At 41.8% G+C, this 14,741-nt stretch overlaps 1 protein-coding gene across 1 annotated transcript in view; it reads left to right on the top strand.

The window, feature by feature from the left end:
- LOC137856402 (uncharacterized) overlaps window positions 1-3,037 on the top strand; it is a 190,041-nt gene extending 187,004 nt beyond the window's left edge. Inside the window, exon 7 of the mRNA XM_068682132.1 lies at window positions 1,975-3,037. Within this exon, the coding sequence (XP_068538233.1) occupies window positions 1,975-2,026 (52 nt within the window). The 3' untranslated portion in view covers window positions 2,027-3,037. The remainder of the gene's footprint in view (window positions 1-1,974) is intronic.
- Window positions 3,038-14,741: the final 11,704 nt, after the last annotated feature.

Raw genomic sequence — 14,741 nt, forward strand, 5'->3', positions numbered from 1 at the left:
GGGAAGGGAATGGGCAGAATAAACCAGATAAACCCCTGAGTTGCTGGACAGACAAAGAAGGCACCAATTAAACGGACTCAATTTGAAAGTTTATTTTTCTGCTTTCTTTATATTCAAGAAATAGCTTTGGCCTGAATCAGAATGCACTTGCCCATTACCATCTCTGAGTACCCAGGAAAGTGCTTTCCTCCATCCTTGTCCCATCCTGCTGCAGGATTACAGTCATTCAGTCATGTGGAAGCCATTGCCTGCCTGGGTGCAGCATGAGACAAGGCAACATCAGGAAAAGAGTGAAAAATAAAAACTGAGAAAGTTAATAATATATAATAATAATACCTATATTTGTATAACCAAATCTGTAATGAGGGTAAACCTTCATAGCAATAGCCCAGCACTGGAAAATTATGCACCTTTGAAAAACAGATTTCACCCTCTGGCTATTCCCCACTGATGATCTGCATTGCAGATTTGCAGCAATTTTTACATAAACAGAGACTTTCACAGCATCATAGCAGTGTCTGTCTGCAAGCAAATGACCACACTGGGAAGCAGGAGTTGTGAGGCTATCTAATGATTATATCAGCATAGATGTGTCATTGCTGTTTTCACAAAGCATCATAGAGCCTTGCACAAAGTCATGTGAAAGTGAGTGAGAAATCAGCTGAATCTAATAAGAAAATGGGATAATTAATATGAACTCTGCGAGGAACTGTTTGTAAAGCAATACTCAGGGTTCTCTGTTCAGCAGCTCATTATTCAACCGAGCCCTAGTAAAGCTTCCCTGTCTCCATGGAGCACAACGCAAATAAAAAACAGCTTCATTTTCCTCATCCTGTCCCTGAAGTACACTATTTAAGGTGATCATACTTTTCCTTTTTTTTCACAGAACTTTTCCTCAATGTGCTTATGGGCACCTAAGCTGTTATTAAACGTGCTAGCTGAAGAAGTGGAGGCAAGCTAGCCAGAGCTGCTTGGAGAGGGCAGCCACACTGCCCTCTGGCTTCTCCTGAGTCTGCTCAAAGAATGAGGAAGCGCACAGATCACAGATTTCTTATGAGACATGGAAAGTGTAGGTGAAGCAAGTTCTACAAAGAATTTCAAGCTCACACAGGGAGGTTTTCTTGGAAAGAAGCTTTCTCTTTGAGTGATAATCAGATAATCCCAGCATTGGCAGGAGATATGGAATCTCACCCACCCCCTGACACTGCATTGTTTGCAAAGGGAAATTTCAGTGAGCAGAGAGGAGAGAGGAAGGAGGAAGAAGAAGCATCAAGCTGGCTGCTGCTGAAGGGATAGGTCCAACTTGACATGATGCACTGCTGCTGCCACAAGTCAGCCAGTATTGATTCTGCCCCACTGCCTACCTCAGAGCATGGTAAATGCTCTTCCTTTCCCTACTGCCAAGGACTTGTTTGCTAATGGACTGCTGACAGATGGATGAGAACATTTGTTTTATTTTTCTCCTTTTCTTCTCTGCATTTTTAAAAAAATCCCCATGTGAAGAAACAAATGCCATCCGTTCATCCATTCCTCTGTGATCTAATGAAATGTGGGCATCTCCCTGTTGATTCAAATAGCCCTTTTCAAAGTGAAAAATTAATAATAATGATAATAATAGTAATAATAAAAGCAGCTGTGATCTGTTTTGTGAAATGGAACAACATGACATTAGGCTTTCTTGTATTTGGTGCAAGAAATCCAGTCATATAATGATCTTGGGCACATCAGAGCTGTGCTCCATGTCTGCTGATAACCAACAGCAAACAAGAGACTACTGCATCAGTAAGGCAAGGACATGTAATCATTGTGTCCAAGGCTTTAGCATAATGTCTAGGTAGGAAACCAAGGCCAATACATGAGCAAAGACATAATTTAGCTGCAGGGTTGCACAGTGATCTTCCATCTTTATTTCTCTCCCTTTTTTTTTTTTTTGTGTGTGTGTTCATAATCACATTGACTTTTCTTCTTCTACAGGTCGTTCAGAGATGTCCTGGGCAGCAATGCATGTGCCCATGCAGGGTGCTGAACGTTCAGAGGCTTGTACCCATCTTCAGTTTGGTGGAATTGCTATGCACAGGCAGAACATCTGCCTAGGATCCAGACTTTCCAGCCATATCTTCTTTCTCTGCCCAGAAACTCTGTCCAGACATGATCTGAAAAATACATGTCCATTTGGCCTGGATTTGTAGATATTCAGCAGTCCAGAAGGAGTGATATTTCCAGTCAGAAAATGAGACAAGATCAACAAAACCCAGACACATGACAGCTGTATCTCTTCCAACACAGATGGACTGGATGCGTACTCCCTTGGAAGACACTTTCATCTTTATACCTCAGTTCCAACTACTTTTATTATAAACTAGAGCCCATTGTGTCAATTTGCACTTGTTTCAGCAAATTTCAGCTCAGCCTTGCTTCTAGGCTTCCGTTTGTGAGCCCTGACAGTCATCCAAGGAAACTAATCTGTGTTGCCTGACTGCAGGGTCTAAAAAAATAAAAGAAACCCCAAAAGCTAAGTAGTGGTTCACATGCAAATGTGATGCCTAAAAAACATGTAAAGGATGTCCATGTAAGGAAAGAGAATTAGTGACCAATCTTAAATCCATTGCTGATGATGACTCAAAAATGAAGGAACAGGAACACGGATCAAGTAGATAGTGGTTCCTAAAATGTTCTCTGGAACAGCAAACCACACTGAGGAATCCAAGCACTGCAAACGAGGCACTAAGCTGCAGTTTGACTAAGCTGTCCTGAAAGTGGCTGGTATGTTTGCAGCAGAAGAGATGCTTTCCGGGAGCATGTAGCTGTCACTCTACTCCATCAGAAAGGCAGTCATAATGATAAGGAAGCAACCTCCCTCCCTACACACACCAAATAACAGTTCAAAATAAAAATGGAGTAGCTGGATGGTTTTTTTTTCCATTTTTTTTTCCTCTCAGTAGCCACATAAGATATATTAGTAGGATTTTGTTTGTTTTTCATTCGTGTCTCAGTGACATGCAAAATTAAGCATATAATTCCAGTCAGGCTAATGGCAGCTGCCTTACAGTTGCGTTTTGTTTATGGGCTTGTTGTTGTATGGTACATAGAAGATACTGGTAATAATCCCCCCAAATTATGTTTTTATGATTTGGAGTACTCCATGTGTTATTTATGTCAGAATCAATAGAACAGTTTATATGACAAAAAAAAAATAAAATAAAATGTTGCAACAGTTAATTCAAATACAGAAATTTGTATGCAAGTGGAACTGATCAATCCAATAAAAATGATTGCCAAGATTCCTGAGTCTTACAGAAATACTTTCAATAAATACATTTTTAATAATAATAATAATAAAAAAGGAAATTGAGTATATAACAGCATAGGATTCAAATGGAAGCAAACCTTTTCTGAACAAGTGAGGAAAAAAATCTACACTTCAATTAAAGCCTGCTTTTATAAATTTATTGAAACAGTATGGATATTTTCGTAAAGAATAGTATTTATTTTTTAATTCCAGATTGTTCACTCAGATCCCTTTTGTCTATGCAGTTGTTTGAGGGAGAAGTATCTAACTTCATGGTAGTTTCTTCCTAGACTTAGGCAAATAAGGCACGTCTTTAAGCTTGTACTGATGGATCTTCACAACAAGATCTTACTGCTTTCACTTGCAAAGTGAAAAACCCCAGGCCCTAGCTAAGGTAGAATTTGTAGAAAGTAGTAGTCTCTCCAGCTAGAAGCCCTTGCTCACCTTTTCTGACATTCTAGGAATATTTGTTCAGAGAAGAGACACATGGGAATAGTGTTTCCTTTCCCTCAGCACTCCCTTAACTCATCAATGTGCAGTCAAATTCAACCTAATGCAGGTGAGACTGTAAGAAATCTTGTCTTGTGTCAGAACAGCTCTGAAATGGCAGTCTAAGAAGAAGACTATAAAAAAAAAGAAAAAAAAAAGAGAGGCAATAGCAACAACTGTCTGCACTCAAGAGAAAGTCAGCCGTCACTGGAAAGCAAAGCACATAGTTAGCTGGTGCTCACTTATGTCAGTATTAGTATAAAAGAAACCGAGCTTCCACAGAAGGACAGGACTAATTCCACAAAAGAAGAGGACAACTTCAGATTTGGGTGATAAAACTCTTTCTTTCTCCTGACTATGGCAGGGGCAATTTGATACCAGGACTGCTCTGTTCTAGTCATTTTTAAATCACAGTTGGTTTCATTCTAACTTCAGAGGTAAGGTTATGGCATAACTGGGTACATGGTGGAACAGTAATTGTTACCTGCAATGTGCCATGGCCTTTCTGTGAAGCACAGAGGCACTTGCCTTACTGCAACTATATCTGTAGCTGATCAGAGGCAATAACACTGATGTTCATTATGCACGTGATATCTGTTGTCTTGCTGTACTCAAACTTGTGTTTTAATGGCCTGCTTACACATCATCTCTGGGTAGATGGGGAACACTTGCCAGAGGGTGCTCACATCATGAGATAAAATGGTCATTCTAATGCTCAGGCACAGTTTTTTTGTTTTTTTTTTTTTTTCTTATGCTATAGATAGATTCAAATGAGTGTCTGCTGGCTTGCCAGATAGAAATAAACTTCATACATTAATAATTGCTCATAGAGAAAGAAGTCCTCACTTAAATTTCTTAGACAAATATATTGGCTTCATAAATAGTTCCCAAGCTATGATCTGGCTGGAGGTATTCAGTATATATGGGATCAGTTTTTGAAATTGTAATTTCAGAATATGGGCTCACCTTTTGCCTGAAATGTATAAACCTGTCTGTGAACCCAGATAAAACATCCTCCAGTTCATTCACGTCAGCTCCATTGCTTGTTGGTGAGAAAGGCAAAATAGCCTAGTTACAGATCTGATTGTTGTGGAAGCCATTTCATAGAATCATTAAGGTTGGAAAAGACGTCCAAGGTCATCTAGTCCGGTAGTCCACCTACCACCAATATTACCTCCTAAACCATGTGTCGTGGTTTAACCCGGCTGGCAGCTAAACACCACGCAGCCGTTCGCTCACCCTCCCCCCTCCCTCTCTGGGACGGGGGAGAGAAATGGAAAGTGAAGCCCGTGAGTTGAGATAAAGACAGTTTAATAAGACAGGAAAATAATAATAACAAAATAATAATAAAAATAATAACAATAATAATACAATGGTGATAATAGGAAAGTAATAATAGTATGTACAAACAAGTGATGCACAATGCAATTGCTCACCACTCGCTGACCGATGCCCAGCCTAACCCCGAGCAGTCCGGCCCCTTCCCCCCAGCTAGCCACCCCTATATATTGTTTAGCATGACGTCAGATGGTATGGAATACCCCTTTGGCTAGTTTGGGTCACCTGTCCTGGGTCTGTCCCCTCCCAGCTCTTACTGCACCCCCAGCCTGCCCGTTGGCAGGACAGAGCAAAAGGCTGAGATGTCCTTGGCTTAGTATAAGCACTGCTCTGCAACAATTAAAGCATCGGGGTGTTATCAGCACTCTTCTCATCCTAAGCCAAAACACAGCATTCCACCAGCTACTAGGAAGAAAATTAATTCTGTGCTAACTGAAACCAGGACACCATGTCACTAAGTGCCACATCTACCCTTCCCTTAAACACCTCCAGGGACAATGACTCCACTGCTTCCCTGGGCAACCTGTTCCAATGCCTAACCATTCTTTCTGAGAAGAGGTTTTTCCTAATATCCAACCTGATTTCTCCCATCTACAGCAATTCCCACATCTCTAGAGAATTATGACTATTGACTGTGCAATAATTACACTGACATGAACAAAATCATGGATCTGAGACCTCCCCACCACAATCACAAACCCATAATGATGGAGACAAAACAAGAAATGTTGCTACTAGTCACCATCAGACAGACCTAGGCTTGCGTATTTGCAGTGTATATGAAATGAATGACCTTTGGTGTGACACATGCTTAGTCATTAATGCACAAAACCCAGTCATCTACTTCTCCTACATTACCAAACTGTTTTCGTATTCCAGAAAAATAAGTATTCCTATGAAGTCATTCTTCCCAGGCTGCTCTCTCTTTCTAGATTTTATCACTTTCAACCTGGTACCAAAACTTTGAACAGCAACATAAGAAAAACAATCATTAGAGACATATTTAATTAACCCCTAACATTTAGACTCACAGGTACAAAAGTAATCATTCCTGACGTCAAGGTTGCCAGTGACATATGGCAGCATAATGTAGGTCTGTGTAGAACAGAAAGAAATGAATGTCTGAAATGAGTAATCAAGCTCACAGTGAGAAATAGGTGCAGTAGTTTGGAAGATGAGATTAACCAGTTATCTTTTGACATAACAGTATCATTTTGTGGGCTATTTCTCTATCAGGGAGAGCCAGAACAAATTCAACAGCCTGACGTTGACCATAACCAGAGAGGAATATGCCCTTGCTAAAAGTATTTATTTCCTCCTCTGAAGCTTAGTGATGTGTTCCATGAGATTCAGATCCAATGGAGGATCAAGGGGGTTGTATCTGACGTCAGTTTCACAAAAGCAGCTTGGAGAAACACTTTGATTTTATCTTCCAAAAGAAAAAAATGTTATTACAAGACCTCAAACTCCACTTCCACTCATGTGTGCAGTAACTCATGTCAAAGTGTTACCAATACACATTTGATTTTTTTTTTTTTTTTTTTTTTTTTTTTTTGTAATTCTAACAATGTTTAAATTTCCCAGATTTTCTGACAGTAGGATGTTAGTTACATATTTTTCCATGGAATTTTTCCATCAGAAAATTGTGCCTCTAAAAAGCTCAAGGTTCTATTTTTGTGAAATTTTAAAGAGGAAAAAAGCTCTCAAATCTTCATTTCAAGAAGGTTAGTTTCCTCATTTTGACCTGCAGGTATATTGCAGATTACTGTTTTCATGCTGCTAATAAATTTAAACATTAAAAAAAAAAAAAAAAAAAAGCTGCAACTTTATTGAAACTGATACCTGGTATTTCTGACATAACCTAAAAAGGTTTTGTGCCAATGATTTAAAATTGTGAAGTTTTATTGTGCTTTGGAACAAGAAGACTCATTGGCGCAGTACCATAACATTCCCTAAGGGAATCATCCACATTAACCACAAACACAGATAAAAATTTCTCAAGAGCAATCTCTATATGTTTTGCTGACCACAGAACATATGGAGGTAAGATGTCATGCATTAACCCATTTAATAAATGGTTTCAAATTATTGAAAATACCAAAATTAAAACTCTAGATTCAAAACCCTGGAGCTTGGGGAGCTGCAGATGGAGAGCTGAGACCCAGCAGCTACTCGGTGTTCCACAGCCAGCGCTGACGTTACGATGCAATCATCTGATGTGACAGGGATCATATGCATTCCCAAAAGCAGCTCCTCGGGCTTATAGTCCTTGAGCAGTCATAAAAATAAAATGTCTCTTGAGACATTTCAAAGATAAGGTTGGAGAGAAAAGGGCCATGTGGTTTGCAACGCTCTTAGATAAATCCAAAGTAACCCTCTCCTCCCATGACGCACCAAGATCATCCATAAGGCATCCGGTTCTCTTCATGGCAATGGACAGCCATGCTGCTCTATGGGAGAAAAATAGAAAGAAAGTACTTGAGGCCTTGCCACTTTTCCAGGAAAATGGATGTTTTCATGAAATATGCACCTTTACCCCTACGTCAGCAGCTTCTACCCCACAGGAGGATGGCCTCCTGTCAACATCCTGTCTCTGTCAGAAGGATCACAGACATTTTATGGAAGATTTACACAGCCTTGTCAGTTTGTGCCTTGAGGGCATCTGGTGTTTAGTCACACAATCCTGTGAAGGAGGCCTATTAGGCCCCCATTCTGCCAAGTTTGCTGCAATTAGTAGCGATGCTCCTGGGATCATGCTCCGATATGGCGTTTTCTGTTCCTCTGCCTTCCCTTTCCCACTTGGACATCCTCCTCCTGCCCTCAGCAGTACCAAGCGCCATGGCAGGGGCCATCAGGAGAAGGCAGCCCTGTGCTGCCCCACCGGAGCTGGTGGTGCTGGTGGGGCCGTGCCATGCGGGTGCCCCCGGCATCAGCCTGGCGGCGCTGCTGGTTGCAGGAGCAGGGTGCGGCAGGCAGGGCTGAGGCGTTTGATCTGAGATCAGAGGTGGGGAAGGAAGCGAGGCCTCACTTCAGTTCCCTTGCCAGCTGGGGTGGTTCATCCCTGCTCGCACCCGCAGCAATGAAAATCGACATTTACATAACACGGGCGGTTCACCTTGGAAGCACTCTGACGGCATGAGCAAGGCCTGTCCTGGCTGAGGTGGGGGGGACACCTTGTCTGCCAGAGGGGAGCTCCTCTCTTTTTTTCTGGGGGGATGGCAGCTCAACCCACCATGAGGAGCTGAGGATAACACAGCACTGGGGGTAGCACCCACTTGCCTTGGTCCTTGTTACAAACAAAGAATCCCCTAGCCACTTAGGACTGGAAAAGCTGATTTAAAGTGGTCCCAAAGCAAACCTGTCATTTGCCCCCTCCCACATCGCACATAAAGAAAACCTTGAAATGTTGTTCCTTTTGCTTTTCTTTTCCTTTTTCTTTCTTTTTTTTTTTTTCTTTTTTTTAATTTTATTTTTCCATAATCCAAATATTAAGTCCTGGTTTTCTTACTTCTGCTATAGGGATCTTCAGAGGGCTGGGAAATGTGGGGAGCTGTGGCACTGCAAGCATCAAGTAGCAGAATCCTGAGCAATGGGAATATATTTCATGTGAAATGCTGCTTGTGTTAACATCTCTTCAGCACAAATGCCTGTAAAAACACTCAAGGGACGAACTCTCTTTGTGGAAATTTCAATATCACTGCCTCTTTCTCAGAAGGCAAGAAAGGATTCCTTTCCATAATGGGAAGGAAAAAGAGTGCGACATTCTGGATATTTCTGAAGGAGAAAAATAAACTTATACTATTTCAATAGAAGTCTTTAAAATATCAACATTATTTGGAATGTGGGCTATATGATAAATTTGTATATACACATAGATTTATCTACATATATGGAGAGAGATATGCCTCTATGCTGTGTGTAGATGTGTCTATATAGACAGATGGAGATATTCAGAGTATAAAAAGGAAGCACACAGTACAAGTGTTAGGGGACAGCGTGAAATATCATAGGACACTGGACTAAAAATCACAAAACCTGGAGTTAAAGCTTGGCTATTCCACTGAGTTTTGGTATCATCTTGCAGAAAGCACTTTATTTTCCTGTGTCTCTTTTTCACCGCTCTTCTTCATCTGCTTACACTGTATCTCTGAGGACTCTCAATTGCCTTGTGTTTGTACAGAGCTTTTCACCATGGAGATCTCTAGGTGCTGCTACCATAATCCTCAGAGGTTCAATCCAGTTCTCTTTTAGAGGTCTGTCGGTAAATCTGGGAATGCAAAAGAGGTAAGTACATTCCCCATAGACCTAACAGCTTCCAGATTGCAAGTCTAACAGTTTCAGTTTCCTCTAATTTACAAATGACTGTACTTTGAAATGTCAAATTTCAGAAACATTCAAGCAAAAAAATATATGTCTAGGTAAGATTTAGAAACAAGCAGCAAGTGCTTGTGCCCTTATTGATCACAGAATTTCCCATTCTGCACCTCCGAACTAAATCAGTAAAAACTTTTTTTAACAAGACCAAAATGAGAAGGTTCCCACGTCAAAACAGAACTATCAAGACAAGTGGGTTTTGCAGCACAGTCCTGGCCAGCAGGCTGATTTAATTGAGGCTGGTTTAAAGAACTGATAGTGGGTAGGATTTTTCATCATGACACAAGTCTTTTTGCTGGTATATCTTAGGAAGATGATTCAGTAGGATTCAGCACCAGCTATTAGCTAGCTAGTATGCTTATTTAATTATCATTAAAAAGGAGAGAGAAAGTAGGAGTGTAACTGTGCAGCAAGCTCTTGCTAAGTGAGCATCAGGAACCCACCAGAGTCACCCACCTCCTGTTCTGTTACCTAGGCAGGTAAGCTCCAGCCTAGTTTTTTGGTGGAAGTGGTAACTTCCACCAGCCTTGACTGGGTGTGGATGGAGACATTGGTCTCTGAGTTCTTCCAATGCCCATCCTCAGAAGAAAGCATCAGAGAAGTAGTCCTCCACCAAATGAGCCAGTTACCTAAGCAAGAGCAAGGAAGCAGTAAGGGAAAGAGAGAAGAGAATGGTTCACTTATATAAGTATTTAATCCCCAGTAACAATGTGCACATTGAAAGACTTTTCTATTAGATAGGATATAGAAGAAACGGGGGATTTTATTTTTTCTTTAATGGATTCTTTCTCAATGCAAGGAAAGCAAAGATAATGGAGCATTTACCCAACTGCATTCTGCCCAGCTATTTTCCATTTCTTAAAGGCTAAGGTATTTGAAACCTAGTGGTCTGACTATGACTATGGATTTCGTATTATAACTACTTTAAAAATCCCTTCAGGTATTTAAAATTTAAGCTGTCAAAGACAGTGAAGGTAGAGTGAAATTTGTTTGTTTTTACGTGTATGTGTTTTTGATAGGGGAATCAGATGTTCATTGTGATTCAGCCATGATGCTTATTAGAGCACACTGGTTAAGAAAATGTACTATCTGCAGATAAGCAGCTCAGATCTAACAACAGACAATTCATTCTGTGTATTGATTGCTCCTCTGAACATCTTCTGTGAGGAATGCATTTTCTCCATAAAATAAAGAATAAAAAACTAACAATATGTATCTTCAAAACAGTGATTGTACATCACTGAGTGGGGAACGGCATAGATCAGTTTTTCCACAATACACAGAGGGAGACAAATCATTGCTTCTACTGGAGAGCTCTGCTCGAAGTGTCATCTGCATTTGCTTTGTGGTTTGATTGAAACATCTTAATTTCTCTTGGAGTACCTCCTAAATTATTTTTATTCAGAGTAACTGTAATATCACCAAATGATATAGGCAAAAAAGGAGCTAGCATATGCCCATATCTTTGTGTGCATATAGATGAATATGTATGTTCTGAATAGCAATATATAGTGCCTTAATGTAAGAGGGGATTAGAGGTTAAGATAACACACATCAGGGGGAAGAATACTACCTAATTTACTGATACAAAATGTATTCATTCTCTAAGGCCAGATACGGTGATGAAAAAAAATGCAAGAAAAAAAAAAAAAAAAAGAAGAAGAAAAAAAAAAGCATGCATACCCTGTATCTTACCCTACCTTATGGTAGCTTCTATGATGAAGACCAAAAAGAAACCATCCAAAATTCCACCCAAGTCTCAGCCTAATTCAGAACAGTATGCACGCGCTTATCAGGTTAAATACATTTAAAGTGTTGGCAGTAGCCCTCTGCAGAGCTCGAACTGGCTCCCTCATCTGTCTAGCTTCTACCTCCAAGCCCACTTTCAGCCATGCTGCTGGAGCCCTTCTCTTGATGAGCTTCTCTGGAGCCCCCAGGCAGTTCCTGCACCTGCTCTGTAAGGGACTGCTTGGAGCAGCTCATCAGACAGCAGCCCTGACCAGCGCAGTATTAAGTAGCTCGCTGCTTGAAATGAGTTTAAACACCCAAGGAGTACACTCAGGGAAGCGTCCATACCCCTGCCTTGCGAGCCAGACTGGGAGCAGAGGAGCATGGCATCAGGGTGTCACCCTGGACACCTGAGCAGCTTTCATTCCAGCTCATGAGGGTGCCCAGCCTGAGGCCAGGACGTCCTCTCCTTTGCCAAAGGCAGGAGGAGCTTCTTGGCAGCTGAGGAAAGAGGGAAAGAGCCAAATACCAGCATGGGAGAAAGAAAGCAAACCTGTGGTAGCTTCCAAGAAAGTTTTGGAAGGTGTCAACAAACTTTGGTGAAGAATTCAAACTTTTTGCCAGAAGCAGGACCTCCCCTGTTCATGGCTGGGTGCTCTTTCCAGGCTAGCTTCCTGGTCTGCAGGCCAGCACACACACAGTCATCCTCTCCTCTGCTAGAGCTCTTCTCAAAGGCAGCCATGAGAGCGAGGCCTTTGCAGACACTTTAAGCGTGCCAGCTTTTTGTGATAGGTCTGTGTTGCACAGAAGGTTGGGCAGTAGGGGTTGGTCGCTTGGTCACTAAAGCGAGATAAGACATTTTCACTGTAGCCATCCAAATCAAACACCGGACTCTGTTCAGATAATCTCCCTGCTACTGTCTCACTTGATTAACAGCACAGCGGAGCTTGAACTGAAAGAAAACAAGACAGCATGAGAGAGAGAAGTCCTCCCTTTGCTTTTAATCTGCTTTTTTAACAACTTTGTTTCTCCACCATCAGCAGCACCATATTCCAGGCAGACACAGATCCCCTGGTCTATCCCCCACTGCCTAACTGCCCAAGTGCACTAAAGCCTGGGGCAGGGAGAAAGAGCTCCCACAGTCCTCCGAAAGAGAAGGGACGGCCCAGCACCAGAAGCCAGCACCTGCTTTGAGACTCAGGTGATCTCACCCAAAAAGAAAAGTTAAGCAACATGTTGGGGAAAGAACCTACCTATGAAGAGTAGGGCATACAAAAGTAAATAAATAATAAATAAATAATAAAATGACAAACTGTCTTTCAGATTAACTTTTCTAGCTTGTGACAGGGTTCCTAACAAGCACATCTCACATGGAAAGACTCCAGGAGACCTGGGGAATGCATCTGTGATAAACGCTCTGTCTGAAGGTCAGAAAAAGACCAATCTGCCACCAGGACAGGTTCTATTATAGAAATAAATGTGAAAAGATGGCAAAGTAGCTGGGAATAATTGGTTTTGAGGGGAAAAGTTTTGCTACAGCAAGGTTTCTCTTACACTTTTATACCTGAATGCAAAAGTTTTTAAGCAGTTTTTGAGAGGGTCCTCAACTCTTAATGTTGTTACCAGCCAAGCTCAGCTTAGTAGGATTTGGTGAAAAAAAGGTCAGGGGTGTCCCAACAGTGATATCCAATCCCTCAAACTGATGCTGACATACATAACACCTGAACATCCCCTGGCCAGATATGTGATGGTGTGCGGAGCATGGAAGACCTTCTGACATCAAATTATTACCAGTACTCTAAGGAAGTTTCACTTCCAATATTTTCTGTGTCCACAATAAGGAAATTTTAAAAAATCCTCCTTCTTACTCTTAACCTTCTCCCATTTTTTTTGAGTTTGGGCAAATGGATAACTAGACAAGAGATGCAGGGCACAGTGGAGTACCTGCCAAGAGTGCTAGCAAGCACAGTTAGAGGGTGAGTCTCCCACAGCTGAATAGCTGGTTTTAAGCCAGCTCTTTCAGCATTAGTACCACACAGAGCAAAAAATACAGTATTAAAGTCCTTTCTCAGCGACATAACAGATGTTGTTTTCAGTGTTTTCAGCTCTGTCCCTGAGCTCCCCCTGCAACTTTTCCACTGACCTTCTAGCATGACCTTTGTAAACCACTTCACCATTCTGTTCATCTGCTTCTCTCCCCACAGTCTGTGTTTGGACTGTAAGCCCTGCTTGGTAGTGAGGGTGCACCTAGTAGCCCCTTATATTCTGGGGAGATTCTAGAGACCCCAAGGGACTGGTTTGGTGGACACGATTTAGTCTAACTTGTGTTCTGAGTGAACACAATCACGAAATCATTAAGGTTGGAAAAGACCTCCAAGATCTTCTGGTCCAACTATGCCCCTACCACCAATGTCACCCACTAAACCATGTACCTAAGCACCACATCCAACCTTTCCTTGGACACCCCCAGGGACGGTGACTCCACCACTTCCCTGGGCAACCCATTGCAATGCTTGACTACTCTATCTGAGAAGAAATTTCTCCTAATTTCCAACCTGAAATTAAAAGCACTCATATGTTTTAGGCTTTTATAAGCTTAAAATGGCCAAAGTTGAGTTTCTACAAAACTGAGCAACTAGTTGCCTGTGCAAGTAGATGAATCAAGGCAACTACGGGCCTTACATCCATCCCTGGTAAGGTGATGGAGCAGCTAATCCTGGAAGCCATTTCCAGGCACATGAAGGTCAAGGAAATCAATAGGAGCAGTCAGCATGGATTCACTAAGGGAATGCCTGACCAACCTGAAAGACGTCCATAATTAAGTAACTGGCTTGGTAGACTGGGGAGCAGTGGATAATATCTACCTTAACTTCAATTAGACTTCTGATACCATGTCCCATAAGATTATCATAGAGAGTATGGGTTGGATGAGTAGACCACAGAGAGGTGCTGCTGTCCAGAGAGACCTCGACAGGCTGGAGAAATGTGCTGTCAGAAACCTCCTGAAAGTCAGGAAGGGGAACTGTAAAGTCCTGTGCCTGGGGAAGAACAAGCCCAGGCACCAACACCTGCTGGGGGCCACCCAGCTGGAAAACAACTAGGCAGAAGAGGACCTAGTGGACACCAAATTGAACATAAGCCATCAACCTGCCCAGTGGCAAAGAAAGCTAATAGTATCCTGAGCTGCATCAAAAGAAGTGTTGCCAGCAGGTCAAGGGAGGTGATTTAAGCTGCGGGCCAGGAGCTTCTGAAGTCTCCATCTCTGTATTTCGAAGGCTACAGTATTTGGTGCGTTCAAACGCACAACGTTTTTACCACCAGCTTCCAGACGGGGGTGCCAACGTGACACATCGTTTGCTGTAACCTGTGCAACCGACAAAAATATTGCCATGTTATGTCATGTCTTGAGTTGCTCAGCTCTTTCCTTTGTGGTTTGGTATTATAGCTAAGCTGATCTATTGACTAACTGGTGCTGAGAAGATAAGTTCTGCCTAGAAAACTGGAGACAGGTTGTATGATTCAG

Source organism: Anas acuta, chromosome 1, assembly GCF_963932015.1.
Source record: "Anas acuta chromosome 1, bAnaAcu1.1, whole genome shotgun sequence".
NCBI classification, from domain to species: domain Eukaryota; kingdom Metazoa; phylum Chordata; class Aves; order Anseriformes; family Anatidae; genus Anas; species Anas acuta.